Consider the following 23,021-nt stretch of genomic DNA (forward strand, 5'->3'; position numbering starts at 1 on the left):
CATCTTTAATCATCTTAAACACTTCGATCAGATCACCCCTTAACCTAAATTCCAGGGAATACAACCCTAATTTGTGTAATCTCTCCTCGTAACTTAACCCTTGGAGTCCGGGTATCATTCTGGTAAACCTACGCTGGACTCCCTCCAAGGCCAATATATCCTTCCTAAGGTGCGGTGCCCAGAACTGCTCCCAGTGCTCCAGGTGTGGTCTAACCCGGGTTTTGTACAGCTGCAGCATAACTTCTACCCCCTTGTATTCTAGTCCTCAGATATAAAGGCCAACATTCCATTAGCCTTTTTGATTGTTTTCTGTACCTGTTCATGACATTTTAATGATCTACCTGAACCCCCCCAAGTCTCTTTGGACCTCCACTGTTTTTAGCCTTTCACCATTTAGAAAGGACCCTGTTCGATACTTTTTAGGAGCATTTTCTGTTGTTAATCTGAAAACACAATGTCAGGTTCCACATGTAATCTGACAACACCCAGCTCTACCTCACCACCACCTCTCCCGACCCCTCCACCGTCTCTCAATTGTCAGACTGTTTTATGAATCTTATGATCCATAAAGAAAGACTCATGAAATAACACTGGACGGCCAGCTGGTGGCGCCGTCCAAGGAGTATAAATACTCGGGCGTGGGCCCAGCTTCCCCAGGGACATTTTGTAAACAGGAACTAGTGAAGTACAACTAGACCTCCATGTTCTGAAACAAGTTGATTAAAGCCTTGCTTTATACTCAAACCAAGTGTGTAGTGAGTTTTATTACCTCAGACTGCTTGTCCAACATACAGTTCTGGATGAGCAGAAATTTCCTCCAATTAAATATGGGGAAGACCGAAGCCGTAGGCCCCAATTTTCTCTACCTCGGCGGGTCCGTGACAGGCGACGTCAGTGGCGGGTCACGGTCTTGCTGCTGCTCAATCCCAGCCTCCGACATGACTTTCCCCTGATTGGGCTTGTTAAGCCCCGCCCAACGCGTTTCCCAGCCAATTGAAGGAAGCGGGTCTGATGACGTCATTTGATGATGCGTCATCAGCCGGTTTCCTTAAAGGGACCATGCGCAAATTTACTTTGACATTTGTGCTGTTGGTGTTCTACAGCATTGAGGTGCTGTAAATACTGACACTGCACAGAGGTGCACGGCTGCACCCAGGCTCGTCCATGACTCTCTCCGTATGCTAATGGAGGGAATCACAGCACGCAGGGAGGTTCTCTTCCCTTCCCATGGGCGGAAGAGACCTCCCCAGGAGACCAACACAGCCTGGTTGCACATTGCACAGGACACACGCAGGGATGTCATCAGGAGGACCAGGCTGCACTGGCACAAACCTTTCAATGATCTCAGTAGATCACAAAACGTTACTGCAAAGCCGCACACAACCTCATCCTGCTGTGCCTCTCATCACATCCCCATCACTCTGCCTTCCCTACCCTACTCCTGCACATCCTTACTCACACCAACTTACCTTGCACCTCCACCCATCACTCTCTATCTACATTATCACTTCCCCATCTCACTAGCCACCCCTCACACTCACCCTCATCCTAGTCCAATCATACCAACTAACCACACACAAGGGTAGGCACTTTTGTGTTTTAGCCAATGTTCTTGTGAAGCTTCTGTTAATGTGCTGTCAAACATTGAAATCTTTATATTCAACACTTTGCATTCTTGGACAAATTTGTGTTTTTTTTTATTCGTTCATTAGATGTGGGCGTCGCTGTCAAAGCCAGCATTTATTGCCCATCCCCAGTTGCCCTTCAGAAGGTGGTGGTGAGCCGCCTTCTTGAACCGCTGCAGTCCGTGTGGTGAAGGTGCTCCCACAGTGCTGTTAGGGAGGGAGTTCCAGGATTTTGACCCAGCGACGATGAAGGAACGGCCGATATATTTCCAGGTCAGGATGGTGTGTGTCTTGGAGGGGAACTTGGAGGTGGTGGTGTTCCCATGCGCCTGCTGCCCTTGTCCTTCTAGGTGGAAGAGGTGGCGGGTTTGGGAGGTGCTGCCGAAGAAGCCTTGGCGAGTTGCTGCAGTGCATCTTGTAGATGGTACACACTGCAGCCACGGTGCGCCGGTGGTGGAGGGAGTGAATGCTTAAGGTGGTGGATGGGGTGCCAATCAAGCGGCTGCTTTGTCCTGGATGGTGTTGAGCTTCTTGAGTGTTGTTGGAGCTGCACTCATCCAGGCAAGTGGAGAGTATTCCATCACACTCCTTACTTGTGCCTTGTAGATGGTGGAAAGGCTTTGGGGAGTCAGGAGGTGAGACACTCGCCGCAGAATACCCAGCCTGCGACCTGCTCTTGTAGCCACAGTATTTATGTGGCTGGTCCAGTTAGGTTTCTGGTCAATGGTGACCCCCAGAATGTTGATAGTGGGGGATTCGTCAATGGTAATGCCGTTGAATGTCAAGAGGCAGTGGTTAGACTCGCTTTTTGGAGATAGTCAATGCCTGGCGCTTGTGTGACGCGAATGTTACCTGCCACTTATCAGCCCAAGCCTGAACGTCGTCCAGGTCTTGCTGCATGTGGGCATGGACTGCTTCATTATCTGAGGAGTTGTGAATGGTGCTGAACACTGTGCAGTCATCAGCGAACATCCCCATTTCTGACCTTATGTTGGAGGAAAGGTCATTGATGAAGCAGCTGAAGATGGTTGGGCCTAGGACACTGCCCTGAGGAACTCCTGCAGCGATGTCCTGGGGCTGAGATGATTGGCCTCCAACAATCACAACCATCTTCCTTTGTGCTAGGTATGACTCCCCCCGATTCCCATTGACTTCACTTTTACTAGGGCTTCTTGATGCCACACTCGGTCAAATGCTGTCTTGATGTCAAGGGCAGTCACTCTCACCTCACCTCTGGAATTTAGTTCCTTTGCCCATGTTTGGACCAAGGCTGTAAAACAATGAGGTCAGGAACCGAGTGGTCCTGACGGAACCCAAACTGGGCATCAGTGAGCAGGTAATTGGTGAGTAAGTGCCGGTTGATAGCACTGTCGATGACACCTTCCATCACTTTGCTGATAATTGAGAGTAGACTGATGGGGCGGTAATTGGCCGGACTGGATTTGTCCTGCTTTTTGTGGACAGGACATACCTGGGCAGTTTTCACATTGTCGGATAGATGCCAGTGTTGTAGCTGTACTGGAACAGCTTGGCTAGAGGCGCGGCTAGTTCTGGAGCACAAGTTTTCAACACGATAGCCGGGATGTTGTCGGCGCCCATAGCCTTTGCTGTATCCAGTGCACTCAGCCGTTTCTTGATATCACGTGGAGTGAATCGAATTGATTGAAGACTGGTTTCTGTGATGGTGGGGACGTCAGGAGTAGGTCGATATGGATCATCCACTCGGCACTTCTGGCTGAAGATGGTTGCAAATGCTTCAGCCTTGTCTTTTACACTCACGTGCTGGGCTCCACCATCATTGAGGATGGGGATATTCATGGAGCCTCCTCCTCCCGTTAGTTGTTTAATGGTGCATCACCATTCACGACTGGATGTGGCAGGACTGCAGAGCTTTGATCTGATCCGTTAATTGTGGGATTGTTTAGCCCTGTCTATAGCATGCTGCTTCCGCTTGTTAGCATGCATGTAGTCCTGTGTTGCAGCTTCCCCAGGTTGGCATCTCATTTTTAGGTACGCCTGGTGCTGTTCTTGGCATGCTCTTCTACACTCCTTATTGAACCAGGGTTGGTCCCCTGGCTTGGTGGTAATGGTAGAGTGAGGGATATGCCGGGCCATGAGGTTACAGATTGTGGTGGAATACAATTCTGCTGCTGCTGATGGCCCACAACGCCTCATGGATGCCCAGTTTTGAGCTGCTAGATCTGTTCTGAATCTATCCCATTTAGCACGCTGGTAGTGCCACACAACATGATGGAGGGTGTGATAATAATAATAACTTCCGGGAAGTTGTGTCATCACTGCCTGTGAACTGTGAACTATGAACTTTGTACATACATCACTTCCGGTCATACGTCACTTCCTGTTGGACTGGTATAAATACTGAACTGCTCAGTATTGTAAAGGGGCTTCTACCAGAGGCATGGTGAAGACCTCTCTTGTATATAGTGTGATTATAAGTTGCTTAAAGCTTACTTTAAAATTACTTGATGTGTGAGACTCCTTTTTCTTACATCAGAGGGTGTCCTCAATGTGAAGACGGGACTTTGTCTCCACAATGACTGTGCGGTGGTCACTGCTACCAATGCTGTGCTCACCTTTGCAAGTGGCGTAGTGTGCCGCAGTGAATGGAGAGACGTAACGGTAGCCCCGCCCCCCGCAATGGTCATGAGTGTGAAAGGAATGGCTTGGGCATTGTAGGGATGCTTTATGGTGCCGTTGTGGGGTGGTGCCAACCTGGTGCATCATGTGGCAACCAGGGTGTAAATTGTCAAGTGAAGTAAATCTGGCCATGGTGAGGCCATTCCTGGCCTCCCGGGTAGCAATGTGGTGCTGATGCCCTGTGTCCTGTGCAGCATCTGGTGATTGAGGAAAAGGTTGGTGCTGCTGGTGTGCCTGATGCTGGTGGTGTTGGGGCTGATCGTCGTCAGATGCTGAGGACCAAGGTGAGAGAGTATAAACCGTGCCAATTCTGATGTAATACATGGCAGGTGAATTTGAGATGACAGACGTGATCTGTCAATGGTGAGAGAGGTTGTTCCAATGAGGTGACAGTGGATAGAGAGTTTGCTCCAAACACTTGCAACCTGCATAAAGCTCAATCTGTCTTCCAAATGCAGGAAGCAACAGCTTCTGAGCTTGGAAAGTGAACAGCTGTGAGATGGGAGCTTTTATAGCACACTTGCAGCTGTCAAGTAACGAGATGATTCCATGGCCAATCAACTCCCGCCCTGCTTAACAGACGTGACCCCCGAGCTGCGTGGACCATGCGGGCGAGCTGGTAAACTCTGAAGGTCAGCTCAAAATTGTTGTTAAACCTCTGTTAACAAGGTCATCATGACCCGAATAGTCTCCCCCGCCGCTGGGTGTCGAGCCTGCTCAGCGCTGACAGACCCGACATTTCGGCAAAGCACGTGGCAGCAGGTTGACAGCAGGGTCCTGACCCGTTGGTGAAAAAAAACACTTTACCACCCGACCAGCTGCTGATCACGCCCGCTGCCCCCCAGGAAAATCCAGCCCGTAGACTTTGGGCCCCGACACAAACTCCGTTCTCTAGCCAACAACTCAATCCCTCTTGCTGGCACCTGTCTGAGGCTCAACCAGACTGTTCACAACTTTGGTGTCATATTTGACCCTGTGTTGAGCTTCTGACCACATATCTGCACACTGCCAAGACCGTCTACTCCACCTCCGGAACATCGCCCATCTCCACCACTTTCTCAGCTCATCGGCTGCTGAAACCCCCATTCATGCCTTTGTTACCTCTAAACTTAACTATTTCAAAGCACTCCTGGCCGGCCTCCCACGTTCTACACTCCCTAAACTTGAGGTCATCCAAAACGCTGCTGCCCGTGTCCTAACTCGCACCAAGTCATAGAATCATAGAATGGTTACATCACAGAAGGAGGCCATTCGGCCCGTCGAGCCCGTGCCGGCTCTCTCCAAGACCACTTCAGCTAGTCCCACTCCCCCGCCCTTTCCCCGTAGCCCGGCAAATCTTTTTCCTTCAGCTACTTATCCAACTCCCTTTTAAAAGCCACGATTGAATCTCCCTCCACCACCCTTTCTGGCCGTGCATTCCAGATCCTAACCACTTACTGCGTAACAAAGTTTTTCCTCATGTCGCCTTTGGTTCTTCTGCCAATCACCTTAAATCTGTGTCCTCTGGTTCTCGACCCTTCCGCCAATGGGAACAGTTTCTCTCTATCTACTCTGTCCAGACCCCTCATGATTTTGAACACCTCTATCAAATCTCCTCTCAATCTTCTCTGCTCCAAGGAGAACAACCCCAGCTTCTCCAGTCTATCCACGTAACTGAAGTCCCTCATCCCTGGAACCATTCTTGTAAATCTTTTCTGCACCCTCTCTAAGGCCTTCACATCCTTCCTAAAGTGCGGTGCCCAGAATTGGACACAATACTCCAGTTGAGGCCGAACAAATGTTTTATAAAGGTTCATCATAACTTCCCTGCGTTTGTACGCTATACCTCTATTTATGAAGCCCAGGATCCTGTATGCATTCTTAACCGCTTTTCAACCTGCCCTGCCACCTTCAACGATTTGTGCACATATACCCTCAGGTCCCTCTGTTCATGCACCCTCTTTAGGATTGTACCCTTTAGTTTATATTACCTCTCCTCATTCTTCCTACCAAAATGTATCACTTAACGTTAAACAAGTATTTTGTATCTGTCTTCACAGTAGAAGACACAAAAAGCATACTAAAAATGTTGGGGAACCAAGGATCTACAGGGTTTACAGACTGGTAAGCCTGACATCGGTAGTGGGGAAAATGCTCGAGTCCATTATAAAAGATGTAATAGCAGAGCACTTGGAAAACAGTGACAGGATCGGACAAAGTCAACATGGATTTACAAAAGGTAAATCGTGCTTGACTAATCTACTGGAATTTTTTGAGGATGTAACTAGTAAAATAGATAAGGGAGAACCAGTGGATGTGGTGCATTTGGACTTTCAGAAGGCTTTTGATAAGGTCCTGCATAAGAGATTAGCGTGTAAAGTTAAGGCACATGGGATTGGGGGCAAGGTATTGACTTGGATAGAGAACTGGTTGGCAGATAGAAAGCAAAGAGTTGGAACAAACAAGTGTTTTTCTGAGTGGCAGGCAGTGACGAGTGGGGTACCGCAGGGATCGGTCCTTGGACCCCAGCTATTCACAATATATATTAATGATCTAGACAAGGGAACTAGATGTAATATCTCCAAATTTGCAGACAACACAAAGCTGGGTGGGCGTGTGTGCTGTGAGGAGGATGCCGAGAAACTCCAGTATGATTTGGACAGGTTGGGTGATTGGGCAGAAGCATGGCAGATGCAATATAACGTGGATAAATGTGAGGTTCCACTTTGGTGTCAAAAACAGGAAGGCAGATTATTATCTGAATGGCAATAGATTGGGAGAAGGGGAAGTGCAACGAGACCTGGGTGTCCTTGTGCACCAGTCGCTGAAGGTAAGTATGCAGGTGCAGCAGGCGGTTAAGAAGGCAAATGGTATGTTGGCCTTCATAGCGAGAGGGTTTGAGTACAGGAACAAGGATGTCTTGCTGCAGTTGTACAGGACCTTGGTGAGACCACATCTTTAGTATTGTGTGCAGTTTTGGTCGCCTTATCTGAGGAAGGATATTCTTGCCATGGAAGGAGTTCAGCGAAGATTCACCAGGCTGATACCTGGGATGGCAGGAATGACGTATGAGGAGAGATTGGGTCGATTGGGCTTGTATCGCTGGAGTTTAGAAGAATGAGAGGGGATCTCATTGAAACTTATAAAATTCTGGCAGGACTGGACAGACTAGATGCAGGGAGGATGTTCCCGATGGTCGGGGAATCCAGAACCAGGGGTCACAGTCTAAGGATAAGGGGTAGGCCATTTAGGACAGAAATGAGGAGGAATTTCTTCACCCAGAGAGTGGTGAATCTGTGGAATTCTCTACCACAGAAGGCGGTAGAGGCCAATTCATTAAATATATTCAAGAAGGAGTTGGATATATTTCTTAAGGCTAAAGGAATCAAGGGGTATGGGGAGAAAGCAGGGACCGGGTACTGAACTTGGATGATCAGCCATGATCGCATTGAATGGCGGAACAGGCTCGAGGGGCCGAATGGCCGACTCCTGCTCCTATCTTCTATGTTTCTATGTTTCTTTGTCTAATGAGGGTGAGGAACTTAACGTAATTAATATAAGTGGAGAAAAAGTACTAGAGAAACTAATGGGACTAAAAGCTGACAAATCCCCTGGACCTGACGGCCTACATCCTAGGCTTCTAAAGAGGTGGCTGAAGAGATAGTGGATACATTGGTTTTGATCTTCCAAAATTCCCTAGATTCTAGAATGGTCCCACCGGATTGGAAGGTCGCAAATGTAACACCGCTATTCAAGAAAGGAGGGAGAGAAAACACAGGGAACTATAGGCCAGTTAGCCTGACATCAGTCGTCGGGAAAATGCTGGAATCCATTGTTAAGGAAGTGGTATCAGGGCACTTAGAAAATCATAACATGATTAGGCAGAGTCAACATAGTTTTATTAAAGGGAAATCGTGTTTGACAAATTTATTAGAGTGTCTTGAAGATGTAACTAGCAGGGTAGATAAAGGGGAACCAGTGGATGTAGTATATTTGGATTTCCCAAAGGCATTCGATAAGGTGCCACATAAAAGGTTATTACATAAGATTAGGGCTCATGGGGATTGGGGGTAATATAGTAGCATGGATAGAGGATTGGTTAACGGACAGAAAACAGAGAGTAGGGATAAACGGATCTCTTTCAGGTTGGCAGGCTGTAACTAGTGGGGTGCCACGTGGATCAGTGTTGGGGTCTTAGCTATTTACAATCTATATTAATGACCTAGATGAAGGGACCGAGTGTAATGTATCCAAGTTTGCTGATGATACAAAGCTAGGTGAGACAGTAAGGTGTGTGGAGAACACAGAGTCTGCAAAGGGATATAGATAGACTAAGTGAGTGGGCAGTAAGGTGGCAGATGGAGTATAATGTAGGGAAATGTGAGGTTATTCACTTTGGTAGGAACAAAAGAAAAACAGAATATTTTTTAAATGGTGAGAAACTTTCAAATGAGAGATTTGGGTGTCCTCGTGCAAGAAACACAGAAAGCTAGCGTGCAGGTACAGCAAGCAATAAGGAAGGCAAACAGACTAAATGCAGGAAGGGTGTTCCTGGTGGTCGGGGATTCCAGAACCAGGGGTCACAGTCTAAGGATAAGGGGTAAGCCATTTAGGACAGAAATGAGGAGGAATTTCTTCACCCAGAGAGTGGTGAATCTGTGGAACTCTCTACCACAGAAGGCAGTAGAGGCAAATTCATTAAATATATTCAAGAAGGAGTTGGATATATTTCTTAAGGCTAAAGGGATCAAGGGGTATGGGGAGAAAGCAGGGACCGGGTACTGAATTTGGATGATCAGCCATGATCACATTGAATGGCGGAGCAGGCTCAAGGGGCCGAATGGCCTACTCCTGCTCCTATCTTCTATGTTTCTATGTTTATTGCAAGGGGGTTGGAGTATAAGAGTAAGGAAGTCTTGCTCCAATTGTACAGGGCCTTGGTGAGACCACACCTGGAGTACTGGGCACAGTTTTGATCTCCTTATCTAAGGAAGGATATACTTGCCTTGGAGGCGGTGCAACGAAGGTTCACCAGACTGGTTCCTGGGATGAGAGGGCTGTCCTATGAGGAGAGATTGTGTAGAATGGGCTCTCTGGAGTTTGGAAGAATGAGAGGTGATCTCATTGAAACATACAAGATTCTGAAGGGCTTGACAGGGTAGATGCAGGGAGGGTATTTCCCTTGGCTGGGGAGTCTTGAACCAGGGGTCATAGTTACAGACTAAGGGGTACGCCATTTAAGACTGAGATGAGGAGAAATTTCTTCACTCTGAAGGTTGTGAATTTTTGGAATTCTCTACCCCAGAGGGCTTTGGAGGCCTGCTAACTTCAGGAATCTGTGGACATGCATAGAGTCACAGTGTTATACAGCACAGAAAGAGGCCCTTCGGCCCATCGTGTCCGCACCGGCCATTAAGCCCTGTCTATTCTAATCCCATTTTCCAGCACTTGGTCCGTAGCCTTGTATGCTATGGCGTTTCAAGTGCTCATCTAAATGCTTCTTGAATGTTGTGAGGGTTCCTGCCTCTACCACCCTTTCAGGCAGTGAGTTCCAGATTCCAACCACCCTCTGGGTGAAAAGGTTTTTCTTCAAATACCCTCTAAACCTCCTGCCCCTTACCTTGAAACTATACCCCCTGGTTATTGACCCCTCTGCTAAGGGGAAACGTTCCTTTCTATCTACCCTATCTATGCCCCTCATAATTTTTTACCCTCAATCAGGTCCCCCCCTCAGTCTTCTCTGCTCAAAGGAAAACAACCCCAGCCTGTCCAGTCCCTCCTCATAGCTGAAGCGCTCCAGCCCAGGTAACATCCTGGTGAATCTCCTCTGCAGCCACATCCTTCCTATAGTGTGGCGACCAGAACTGCACACAGTATTCCAGCTGTAGCCTAGCTAGCGTTTTGTACAGCTCCATCATAACCTCCCTGTTGTTATATTCTATGCCTCGGCTCATGAAGGCAAGTATCCCATATGCCTTTTTAACCACCTTATCTACCTGTCCTGCTGCCTTCAGGGATCTATGTACATGCACACCAAGGTCCCTCTGATCCTCTGTCCTTCCTAGGGTCTTACCATTTATTTTGTATTCCCTTGCCTTGTTAGTCCTCCCAAAATGCATCACCTCACACTTTTCAGGGTTAAATTCCATTTGCCACTGTTCTGCCCATCTGAGCAACCCATCTATATCGTCCTGAAGACCGAGGCTTCCCAACTCGCTATTTACCACTCCACCAATTTTCGTGTCATCTGCGAACTTACTGATCATACCTCCTACACTCATATCTAAATCATTAATGTACACTACAAACAGCAAAGGTCCCAGCACCGATCCCTGCGGTACACCACTGGACACAGGCTTCCAGTCACAAAAACAACCTTCGACCATCACCCTCTGCCTCCTGCCACTAAGCCAATTTTGGATCCAATGTGCCAAATTGCCCTGGACCCCATGGGCTCTTACCTTCTTGACCAGTCTCCCATGTGGGACTTTGTCAAAAGCCTTACTGAAGTCCATGTAGACTACATCAACTGCACTACCCTCATCCACACACCGAGTCACCCCCTTGGAAAATTCAATCAAATTGGTTAGACATGATCTCCCCCTGACAAAGCCATGTTGAGTATCCTTGATTAATCCTTGCCTCTCCAAGTGGAGACTAATTCTGTCCCTCAGAATTTTTTCTAATAATTTCCCTACCACTGATGTTAGGCTCACTGGCCTGTAATTCCCTGGTTTATCCCTACTACCCTTCTTGAACAATGGTACTACGTTAGCTGTTCTCCAGTCCTCTGGCACCTTCCCTGTGGCCAGAAAGGTTCTGAAAATTTGTGTCAGAGCCCCTGCAATCTCCTCCCTTGCCTCACACAGCAGCCTGGGATATATCTCGTCTGGGCCTGGGAATTTATCCAATTTTAAGCCCGCTAAAACCGCGAATACCTCCTCCCTCTCAATACTAATTTGTTCAAGTATATCACAATCCCCCTGCCTGATTTCTATGCCTACATCGTCCTTCTCCACAGTGAACACAGATGCAAAATATTCATTTAAACCTCACCTACATCTTCCGGCTCTACACAGATTGCCACTTTGGTCCCTAATGAGCCCTACTCTTTCCCTGGTTATCCTCTTGCCCTTAATATACTTATAAAACACCTTGGGATTTTCCTTTATTTTGCCCGCCAGTGTTTTTTCATGCCCCCTCTTCGCTCTCCTAATTTCTTTTTTAAGGACCCCCCCTGCACTTTCTATACTCCTCTAGGGCTTCTACTATTTTTAGTCCTTTGTATCTGCCAAAAGCCTCCCTTTTTTTCCTAATCCATTCTTGTATATCCCTTGACATCCAGGGTTCCCTGGGCTTGTTGGTCCCACCCTTGACCTTTACGGGAACATGTTGGCGTTGTACTCTCTCTATTTCCTTTCTGAACGACTCCCACTGCTTTGATGTGGATTTTCCTACAAGTAGCTGATTCCAGTCCACTTTAGCCAGATCCTACCTTATCATATTAAAATCGGCCTTCCCCCAATTTAGAAACTTTACTTCCAGTCCATCTTTGTCCTTTTCCATGACTACCTTAAATCTCACCGAATTATGGTCACTGTCACCAAAATGCTCTCCTACTGACACATCTACCACTTGCCCAGCTACATTCCCTAGAATTAGGTCCAGTACCGCCCCCTCTCTTGTAGGACTTTCTACATGCTGGCTCAAAAAGCTCTCCTGGATGCACTTTTAAGAATTCCGCACCCTCTAAGCCTTTCACACTCTGACTATCCCAGTTAATATTGGGGAAGTTGAAAGCCCCTACTATTATTACCCTATTATTTCTACACTTCTCTGAGATTTGCCTACATATCTGTTCCTCTATCTCCCCCTGACTGTTTGGGGGCCTATAGTACACTCCCAGCAAAGTGCTTGCCCCCTTTTTGTTTTTAAGTTCTACCCATATGGCCTCATTAGAGGAACCTGCTAAGATATCATCTCTCCTTACAGCAGTAATTGACTCCTTGATTAATATTGCGACACCCCCTCCTCTTTTACACCCCCCTCTGTCTCGCCTGAAGATTCTATACCCCGGAATATTGAGCTGTCAGTCCTGCCCCTCCCTCAACCATGTCTCTGTGATGGCAACAATATCATACTCCCATGTGTTCATCAACACCTTCAATTCATCTGCCTTACTCGTAAGACTCCTTGCATTAAAATAAATGCCATCCAGCCTTGCCATACTCCCTTGTGCCGTTACATATTTGCTCTGCCTTCCAGGCTGACTTGTTTTTTCCTCTATATTTGGCTGTGCATCACCCCCTACAATAGCTCCACTCCGTATCCCATCCCCCTGCCAAGTTAGTTTAAACCCCCCCCAACAGTACTAGCAAACCTCCCCGCAAGGATGTTGGTCCCGTTCCCGTTCAGCTGCAACCCATCTGACTTGTACAGGTCCCACCTTCCCAGGAAGCACACCCAGTGATCCAGAAAACTAAAGCCCTCCCTCCTGCACCAACTCTTTAGCCACACATTCATCTGCTCTATCCTCCTATTCCTATACTCACTAGCACGTGGCACCGGGAGTAATCCAGAGATTACAACCTTTGAGGTCCTGCTTTTTAATCTGCTACCTAGCTCCCTAAATTCTTGTTGCAGGACCTCATCCCTCTTTCTACCCATGTGGTTGGTACCAATGTGAACCACAACCTCCGAATGTTCGCCCTCCCCCTTCAGAATGCCCTGCAGCCGTTCAGTGACATCCTTGACCCTGGCACCAGGGAGGCAACATAACATCCTGGAGTCAGGTTTGCGGCCACAGAAACATCTATCTGTTCCCCTTACGATAGAATCCCCTATCACGATTGCTCTCCCACTCTTTTTCCTCCCCTCCTGTGCAGCTGAGCCACTCGTAGTGCCACGGACTTGGCTCTTGCTGCATTCCCCTGAGAAACCATCTCCCCCAGCAGTATCCAAAACGGAAAATCTGTCGGAGAGGGAGATGGACCCAGGGGACTCCTGCACTACCTTCCTAGCTCTTTTACTCTGTCTGGCAGTCACCTGTTTCCTATCTGCCTGTGCACTCTTTACCTGCGGTGTGACCACCTCGTTAAACTTGCTATCCACAAAGATCTCAGCCTCGCAGATGCTCCACAGTGACTCCAGCCGCAGCTCCAGCTCCGAAACGTGGATTTCGAGTAGCTGCAGCTGGAGACACTTCCTGCACATGTGTTCGCCCTGGACACCGAAAGTGTCCCTGACTTCCCACATCGCACAGGAGGAGCACTCCACGCTGCCGAGCTGCCCTGCCATGTCTTACCCTTAATTTACTCCCTTTACTTCCTTTAAATTAAAGAATATTAAATACACTAGGGACCTTACTTCCCTTTAAACATGACTTACTCTAAACTGGAGACCTTACTTTTACTTCAATGACTGGACTGTAGAAATACTCACCGAGTCCTACTTACCAATCAGCTCCTTCCCTGGTTGTGACGTCACTTTAGCGGTTTCGCAGTTGTTGTTGTTTGACTGCTCCCGCTCTCGGACTCTTTCCTTGGTGTAAAGTAAAAACCAATTCCCAACTCGCAGCATCTGTTTAAACCGCACTCAGGGCTCCACCCAGGGCCGCTGCTGCTGCCGGTGAGTCTGAGCCTCGCTCGCTCTCCCGCTGCTTAAATCCTCGGTGTTCTTGCTCAGGCTCCACCCAGGGCCACCTCCGCCGCGCTCCAGGGTCCCTTTGTTCCTCTACACTACTCAGTGTCCGACCATTTAATGTGTATTCCCTTTCCTTGTTAGCCCTCCCCAAATGCATTACCTCACACTTCTCCGGATTGAATTCCATTTGCCACTGTTCTGCCCACCTGACCAATTTATTGATATCTTCCTGCAGTCTACAGCTTCCTTCTTCAGTATCAACCACATAGCCGATTTTAGTATCATCTGCAAACTTCTTAATCATACCCCCTATATTCCAGTCTAGACCGTTGATATATACCACAAAAAGCAAGGGACCTCGTACTGAGCCCTGCAGAACCCCACTGGAAACAGCCTTCCAGTCACAAAAACACCCATCAACCATCACCCTCTGCTTCCTGCCTCCGAGCCGGAGCTTCCTGTCTCTGTTGCAGTACCCGGGTCTTGAGTGACATTGAACTGTGCCAGCAGTCTCTCGCTCTCCTGGGACCAGCATGGCTCATATTCTTTCCCGTAGCCGCGCAGGACGCTTCTGGCGGCCCCCACTTTCAGCAGTCGAGCAAAACGGTCGTAGTTGTTTGAGGACGGCGGTATTCTCTGGACTGTGTTCTCGACAATGCTCGTGAAGGTGGACCGTGAAGCCTTATGGGGGGTCGATCTTGTTTTTGGTACTGAGGCAATTATTGGCGCCTTGATACCTACATGTGCAATGCTGGCTCGACGTTGTGAGCGTGGGAAGTTCTTAAGCATCTTGCGGGAGAAGGTGAGAGGCCGACCTTTGCTGTCACCGGTCATGAAAGAGGGGCTTCCTTCCATCAACTGGCTGAACACAAGTTGCCTGGCTGTTTGGCATGGTAGGCGAGATGGGTATTGGAGGCCAGCACCCAGTCTTCGAGTTATTGGCCCACTCGGTCTACTTTTTAGTAGCCCCATATGTAGTGGTGGCTGTTTGCAATTGCGGATATATATGGCTGGGTGGTGAGCAGTTGGTAGGGCGATGGTTGTCCATGTCTCCGTCGGTGGCTTCACGACGGTCAGCTTGTCCACTCTGATTGTGATGGAAAATGGTGGAATGTCTCCTGGTGGGACTTCTTCAACTTCAGTAATTAGGTCGGCCCGGACGTATGTGGGCAGGCCGTATTTTGTGTGGTAGCGGCACGCTATCACGTGAATCCATGGAGCTGCATCCGGTATGGGTCGGGTTCAGGTAGGCGGGTTCTTTTGATGGCAAGAGCGATCATTTGCATTCCAAGTTCCCTTGACAAGACCTCACACTTCGCTCAGGCCTTCAGCGTTGAGTTGATAAATACAGAGTTGGTTATAGAATCATAAAATCGTAGAAGTTTACGACACAGAAGGAGGCCATTCGGCCCATCGTGTCTGTGCCGGCCGACAAAGAGCTCTCCAGCCTAATCCCACTTTCCAGCTCTTGGTCCATAGCCCTGTAGGTTACGGCACTTCAAGTGCATATCCAAGTACTTTTGAACTGTGATGAGGGTCTCTGCCTCGACCACCCTTTCAGGCAGTGAGTTCCAGACCCTCATCAGCCTGTTTCTGAGCCAGTTCTGAACCCAACTTGACACTTTGCCCTGGATCCCATGGGCTTTTAACTTCGTGACCAGTCTGCCATGTGGAACCTTAGCAAAAGCCTTGCTAAAGTCATAAACCCTATATTCAAGTCTAGATCATTGATATGTACCACAAAAAGCAAGGGACCGAGTACTGAACCCTGCAGAACCCCACTGGAAACAACCTTCCAGTCACAAAAACACCCATCAACCATTACCCTCTGCTTCCTGTCTCTGAGCCAGTTTTGAATCCAACTTGACACTTTGCCCTGGATCCCATGGGCTTTTAACTTCGTGACCAGTCTCCTCCCCCTCCACCATTTTCCCGATCTTTCCTGTAGAGCTTATAATCTGGTATCCTCAGTTCCCCGACTGGACCGTCTTGCAGCCATGTCTCAGTAATGGCTGCCATGTCAAACCCACCAATTTGAATTTGCTCCTTTTCCACTGTGTGTTTGTTACAGAGATCCAACGGGGGAGGGGGCAGAGACATGGATCTTTAAATAATAATACACCTGTCCCCTTTAACAGGAGCTCAGTGACTGAGACTGAGACATTAAGCCTAGACCTCTGCCACCCACTGTTGGCCGGGGTCTGCCCTGTGTCCCCGGGGTCTGTCCTGTTCCCCCGGGGTCGGTGCTGTGTCCCCGGGGTCTGTGCTGTGTCCCCGGGGTCTGTCCTGTGTCCCCGGGGTCTGTCCTGTTCCCCCGGGGTCTGTCCTGTTCCCCCGGGGTCGGTGCTGTGTCCCCGGGGTCTGTGCTGTGTCCCCGGGGTCTGTCCTGTGTCCCCGGGGTCTGTCCTGTGTCCCCGGGGTCTGTCCTGTGTCCCCGGGGTCTGTCCTGTGTCCCCGGGGTCTGTCCTGTGTCCCCGGAGTCTGTGCTGTGTCCCCCCGGGGTCTGTCCTGTGTCGCTGGGGTCTGTGCTGTGTCGCCGGGGTCTGTCCTGTGTCCCCGGGGTCTGTCCTGTGTCCCCGGAGTCTGTGCTGTGTCCCCCCGGGGTCTGTCCTGTGTCGCTGGGGTCTGTGCTGTGTCGCCGGGGTCTGTCCTGTTCCCCGGGGTCTGTGCTGTGTCCCCGGGGTCTGTCCTGTGTCCCCGGGGTCTGTCCTGTGTCCCCGGGGTCTGTCCTGTTCCCCGGGGTCTGTGCTGTGTCCCCGGGGTCTGTCCTGTGTCCCCGGGGTCTGTCCTGTGTCCCCGGGGTCTGCCCTGTGTCCCCGGGGTCTGTCCTGTGTCCCCGGGGTCTGCCCTGTGTCCCCGGGGTCTGTCCTGTTCCCCCGGGGTCTGTCCTGTGTCCCCGGGGTCTGTCCTGTGTCCCCGGGGTCTGTCCTGTGTCCCCGGGGTCTGTCCTGTGTCCCAGGGGTCTGTCCTGTGTCCCCCGGGGTCGGTGCTGTGTCCCCGGGGTCTGCCCTGTGTCCCCGGGGTCTGTCCTGTTCCCCCGGGGTCGGTGCAGTTCCCCCGGGGTCGGTGCTGTGTCCCCGGGGTCTGTGCTGTGTCCCCGGGGTCTGTCCTGTTCCCCCGGGGTCTGTCCTGTGTCCCCGGGGTCTGTCCTGTGTCCCCGGGGTCTGTCCTGTTCCCCCGGGGTCTGTCCTGTGTCCCCGGGGTCTGTCCTGTGTCCCCGGGGTCTGTCCTGTGTCCCCGGGGTCTGTGCTGTGTCCCCGGGGTCTGTCCTGTGTCCCCCGGGGTCTGCCCTGTGTCCCCGGGGTCTGTCCTGTGTCCCCGGGGTCTGCCCTGTGTCCCCGGGGTCTGCCCTGTGTCCCCGGGGTCTGCCCTGTGTCCCCGGGGTCTGTCCTGTTCCCCCGGGGTCTGTCCTGTGTCCCCGGGGTCTGTCCTGTGTCCCCGGGGTCTGTCCTGTGTCCCCGGGGTCTGTCCTGTGTCCCCGGGGTCTGTCCTGTGTCCCCGGGGTCTGTCCTGTGTCCCCGGGGTCTGTCCTGTGTCGCCGGGGTCTGTCCTGTGTCCCCGGGGTCTGTCCTGTTCCCCCGGGGTCTGTCCTGTGTCCCCGGGGTCTGTCCTGTTCCCCCGGGGTCTGTCCTGTGTCCCCGGGGTCTGTCCTGTGTCCCCGGGGTCTGCCCTGTGTCCCCGGGGTCTGTCCTGTGTCCCCGGGGTCTGTCCTGTGTCCCCGGGGTCTGTGCTGTTCCCCCGGGGTCTGTCCTGTGTCCCCGGGGTCTGTCCTGTGTCCCCGGGGTCTGTCCTGTTCCCCCGGGGTCTGTCCTGTGTCCCCGGGGTCTGTCCTGTTCCCCCGGGGTCTGTCCTGTGTCCCCGGGGTCTGTCCTGTGTCCCCGGGGTCTGTCCTGTGTCCCCGGGGTCTGTCCTGTGTCCCCGGGGTCTGTCCTGTGTCCCCGGGGTCTGTGCTGTGTCCCCGGGGTCTGTCCTGTTCCCCCGGGGTCTGTCCTGTGTCCCCGGGGTCTGTCCTGTGTCCCCGGGGTCTGTCCTGTTCCCCCGGGGTCTGTCCTGTGTCCCCGGGGTCTGCCCTGTTCCCCCGGGGTCTGTCCTGTTCCCCCGGGGTCTGTCCTGTGTCCCCGGGGTCTGTCCTGTGTCCCCGGGGTCTGTCCTGTGTCGCTGGGGTCTGTCCTGTGTCCCCGGGGTCTGTCCTGTTCCCCCGGGGTCTGTCCTGTTCCCCCGGGGTCTGTCCTGTGTCCCCGGGGTCTGCCCTGTGTCCCCGGGGTCTGTCCTGTGTCCCCGGGGTCTGTCCTGTGTCCCCGGGGTCTGTCCTGTTCCCCCGGGGTCTGTCCTGTTCCCCCGGGGTCTGTCCCGAGTCCCCGGGGTCTGTCCCGTGTCCCCGGGGTCTGTCCCGTGTCCCCGGGGTCTGCCCTGTTCCCCCGGGGTCTGCCCTGTGTCCCCGGGGTCTGTGCTGTGTCCCCGGGGTCTGCCCTGTTCCCCCGGGGTCTGTCCTGTGTCCCCGGGGTCTGTCCTGTGTCCCCGGGGTCTGTGCTGTGTCCCCGGGGTCTGCCCTGTGTCCCCGGGGTCTGTCCTGTTCCCCCGGGGTCTGCCCTGTGTCCCCGGGGTCTGTCCTGTGTCCCCGGGGTCTGTCCTGTGTCCCCGGGGTCTGCCCTGTGTCCCCGGGGTCTGCGCTGTGTCCCCGGGGTCTGCCCTGTGTCCCCGGGGTCTGTCCTGTGTCCCCGGGGTCTGCCCTGTGTCCCCGGGGTCTGCCCTGTGTCCCCGGGGTCTGTCCTGTGTCCCCGGGGTCTGTCCTGTGTCCCCGGGGTCTGTCCTGTGTCCCCGGGGTCTGTCCTGTGTCCCCGGGGTCTGTCCTGTGTCCCCGGGGTCTGCCCTGTGTCCCCGGGGTCTGTCCTGTGTCCCCGGGGTCGGTGCTGTTCCCCCGGGGTCTGTCCTGTGTCCCCCGGGGTCTGTCCTGTGTCCCCCGGGGTCTGTCCTGTGTCCCCGGGGTCTGCCCTGTGTCCCCGGGGTCTGCCCTGTGTCCCCGGGGTCTGTCCTGTTCCCCCGGGGTCTGTCCTGTTCCCCCGGGGTCTGTCCTGTGTCCCCGGGGTCTGTCCTGTGTCCCCGGGGTCGGTGCTGTGTCCCCGGGGTCTGTCCTGTGTCCCCGGGGTCTGTCCTGTGTCCCCGGGGTCTGTCCTGTGTCCCCGGGGTCTGTCCTGTGTCCCCGGGGTCTGTCCTGTTCCCCCGGGGTCTGCCCTGTTCCCCCGGGGTCTGTCCTGTGTCCCCGGGGTCTGTCCTGTGTCCCCCGGGGTCTGTGCTGTGTCCCCGGGGTCTGCCCTGTGTCCCCGGGGTCTGTCCTGTGTCCCCGGGGTCTGCCCTGTGTCCCCGGGGTCTGTCCTGTTCCCCCGGGGTCTGTCCTGTTCCCCCGGGGTCTGTCCTGTGTCCCCGGGGTCTGTCCTGTGTCCCCGGGGTCTGTCCTGTTCCCCCGGGGTCTGCCCTGTTCCCCCGGGGTCTGTCCTGTGTCCCCGGGGTCTGTCCTGTGTCCCCGGGGTCTGTGCTGTGTCCCCGGGGTCTGTCCTGTGTCCCCCGGGGTCTGTGCTGTGTCCCCGGGGTCTGCCCTGTGTCCCCGGGGTCTGTCCTGTGTCCCCGGGGTCTGTCCTGTTCCCCCGGGGTCTGCCCCGTGTCCCCGGGGTCTGTCCTGTTCCCCCGGGGTCTGTCCTGTGTCCCCGGGGTCTGTCCTGTGTCCCCGGGGTCTGTCCTGTGTCCCCGGGGTCTGTGCTGTGTCCCCGGGGTCTGCCCTGTGTCCCCGGGGTCTGTCCTGTTCCCCCGGGGTCTGTCCTGTGTCCCCGGGGTCTGTCCTGTTCCCCCGGGGTCGGTGCTGTGTCCCCGGGGTCTGCCCTGTGTCCCCGGGGTCTGTCCTGTTCCCCCGGGGTCTGTCCTGTTCCCCCGGGGTCGGTGCTGTGTCCCCGGGGTCTGTCCCGTGTCCCCGGGGTCTGTCCTGTGTCCCCGGGGTCTGTCCCGTGTCCCCGGGGTCTGTCCTGTGTCCCCGGGGTCTGTCCTGTGTCCCCCGGGGTCTGCCCTGTGTCCCCGGGGTCTGTCCCGTGTCCCCGGGGTCTGTCCCGTGTCCCCGGGGTCTGTCCCGTGTCCCCGGGGTCTGCCCCGTGTCCCCGGGGTCTGTCCCGTACCCCCGGGGTCTGTGTTGCGTATCACGGTTACCTGGGCAGGCCTTGGTGAAGCAGGCTCGAGTATCCCACAGTGAGCCGTTACACTGTCCCCCGGGGAGAGCTGGCCGTAACACCTCTCTCTGCCGGAACAGCACTCCCAGGCTGCAGCTCTGACTGCAGTCACTCCACGATGTCCAGTCCGACACCACACAGTCCACTGTCAAAACAAACAGGACGGCGTTAACGAGCACGCTGACCCTAAACAGTGCAAGGGAAACATCTGGAACCAGGGCACCGACACAGAAACACACGGAGGTTACATCACGGACACAGCCCATTCGGCCCATCCAGTCTGTGTCGGCCTTTACTCTTTGTTATAAATCTCAAGAGACAACTCATGAAATAATGCTGGACGGCCAGCTGGTGGCGCTGTCCAAGGAGTATAAATACTCGGGCGTGGGCCCAGCTTTCCAGAGACATTTTGTAAGACAAGGAACTAGTGAAGTACAACTAGACCTCCATGTTCTGAAACAAGTTGATTAAAGCCTTGCTTTATTCTCAAACCAAGTGCGTAGTGAGTTTTATTACGTCACTCTCCACACAAGCAAATCGTCCCAATCACATTAACACACCATGTTCCCATATCCCCTCCCCCAGCTGTCGAATCGCTGCACCCGACCCCAGACTGCCGATACCTGACCCCTGACCGCCGGCCCCGACCCCCGGTGTCCGGTCCCCGAACCCCTGTTACCAGCCCTGACCCCCCGACAGCAGCCCCTGACCCCACAGGCCCCGGCCTCACCCAGCCTCCCCCCCGACACCAGCCCCTGACCCCTGAACCCACAGGCCCCGGCCTCCCCTGGCCTCCCCCCCGACACCAGCCCCTGACCCCTGACCCCACAGGCCCCGGCCTCACCCAGCCTCCCCCCCGACACCAGCCCCTGACCCCTGACCCCACAGGCCCCGGCCTCCCCTGGCCTCTCCCCACCGACACCAGCCCCTGACCCCACAGGCCCCGGCCTCACCCAGCCTCCCCCCCGACACCAGCCCCTGACCCCTGACCCCACAGGCCCCGGCCTCCCCTGGCCTCTCCCCACCGACACCAGCCCCTGACCCCACAGGCTCCGGCCTCCCCTGGCCTCCCCCCCGACACCAGCCCCTGACCCCACAGGCCCGGACTCCCCCGGCCTCGACCCCCGCTGTGTGAAGCTGTGCCTGGGACTCTCACATACCACAGTCCTGTTCATCTGAGCCGTCCTGGCAGTCCGGCTGCAGGTCGCACTCCCGGTGCAGGGGCACACACTCGCCACTGCCACAGGTGAACTGTTTGATGGAGCAGGGGCTTGGTCGGCCTGTGGGGATCAGCCCCGAATCCCTCGCTGGCGGTCTCACTGAGGCAGGAGCAGAGCCTGAAACAAAGAGGGGAAAAGGAGTGAGAGTGGGGAGGCCAGAGGGACATCCATCCCATAATACACTGACCACAGGCCGTCCATCCCATAATACACTGACCACAGGGCCGTCCATCCCACAATACACTGACCACAGGCCGTCCGTCCCATAATACACTGACCACAGGCCGTCCATCCCATAATACACTGACCACAGGCTGTCCATCCCATAATACACTGACCACAGGCCGTCCATCCCATAATACACTGACCACAGGCCGTCCGTCCCATAATACACTGACCACAGGCCGTCCATCCCATAATACACTGACCACAGGCTGTCCATCCCATAATACACTGACCACAGGCCGTCCATCCCATAATACACTGACCACAGGGCCGTCCATCTCGTAATACACTGACCACAGGCCATCCATCCCATAATACACTGACCACAGGCCGTCCATCCCATAACACACTGACCACAGGCCGTCCATCCCATAATACACTGACCACAGGCTGTCCATCCCATAATACACTGACCACAGGCCGTCCATCCCATAACACACTGACCACAGGCCGTCCATCCCATAATACACTGACCACAGGCCATCCATCCCATAATACACTGACCACAGGCTGTCCATCCCATAATACACTGACCACAGGCCGTCCATCCCATAATACACTGAGCACAGGCCGTCCATCCCATAATACACTGACCACAGGGCCATCCATCCCATAATACACTGACCACAGGCCGTCCATCCCATAATACACTGACCACAGGCCGTCCATCCCACAATACACTGACCACAGGGCCATCCATCCCATAATACACTGACCACAGGCCGTCCATCCCATAATACACTGACTGTTGTATCCGTGTGTGAATGAAGACACGGAAAGCAGGAGTTGATTTAACAAGTGTTTACTGAACAAAGTCTGGAGGTGAACTAAACTATACAAGACGCTACACAGGCTTATATACCCGAGTGGTCACTACCGGTACTACAGTACACAGGGGCTTCAAAAAACATAGTTCCTCTTAAAGGTACATACACCACAATTCCTCCCCTTTTAGATAATTAGTACATAACATTTTAAGTAATCATTAATTAACATTTTTACAACAACAATAATCTACACATTCGCTGAAGTTAATCAATTTACAAATTCAGTCTCTCTGGAGGCTTCCTCACTCGGTCCAGATAACGCCTCGGTGGTGTAGTAGTTTTCGGTGGTGTAGTAGGTTCTTTTGGCAAGGTCGATTTGGCTTGAATGCCAGTGTCGGGTTCATCTGGTTCCAGTATCACCAGATCGGAGGTAGATACTATGGGTATCTCTGCTTCATCATTAGGCGTACAGAGTTGTGGTGTAGGTTGTCCCTTTTTGGATGACTCTATGATCTGGTCAGCATGGCGCCTTATTATGCTTTCACCAATGTCCATGGTATACATCAGCGGTCCTAGTCGTGTGCAAATAGTTCCAGGCTGCCATTTCTCGGTACGGTAGTCCCGGGCCAAAACTTGTTGACCTATCTGGAAGGTTCTAGTTGGCTTTTCATTCATGCCTTGAAATTGCCGGTT

At 53.1% G+C, this 23,021-nt stretch overlaps 1 protein-coding gene across 1 annotated transcript in view; it reads right to left on the reverse strand.

The window, feature by feature from the left end:
- Window positions 1-23,021, reverse strand: part of sspo (SCO-spondin) — a 546,162-nt gene that overhangs the window by 274,581 nt on the left and 248,560 nt on the right. Inside the window, exons 35-36 of the mRNA XM_085993923.1 lie at window positions 21,277-21,453; window positions 14,381-15,124 (exon numbers count right to left, since the gene is read on the reverse strand). Coding sequence (XP_085850049.1) covers window positions 14,381-15,124; window positions 21,277-21,453 — 921 coding nt within the window. The remainder of the gene's footprint in view (window positions 1-14,380; window positions 15,125-21,276; window positions 21,454-23,021) is intronic.

Source organism: Somniosus microcephalus, chromosome 7 (assembly GCF_052327205.1).
Source record: "Somniosus microcephalus isolate GS21.2 chromosome 7, FLI_Smic_1.0, whole genome shotgun sequence".
Classification (NCBI taxonomy): Eukaryota; Metazoa; Chordata; class Chondrichthyes; order Squaliformes; family Somniosidae; genus Somniosus; species Somniosus microcephalus.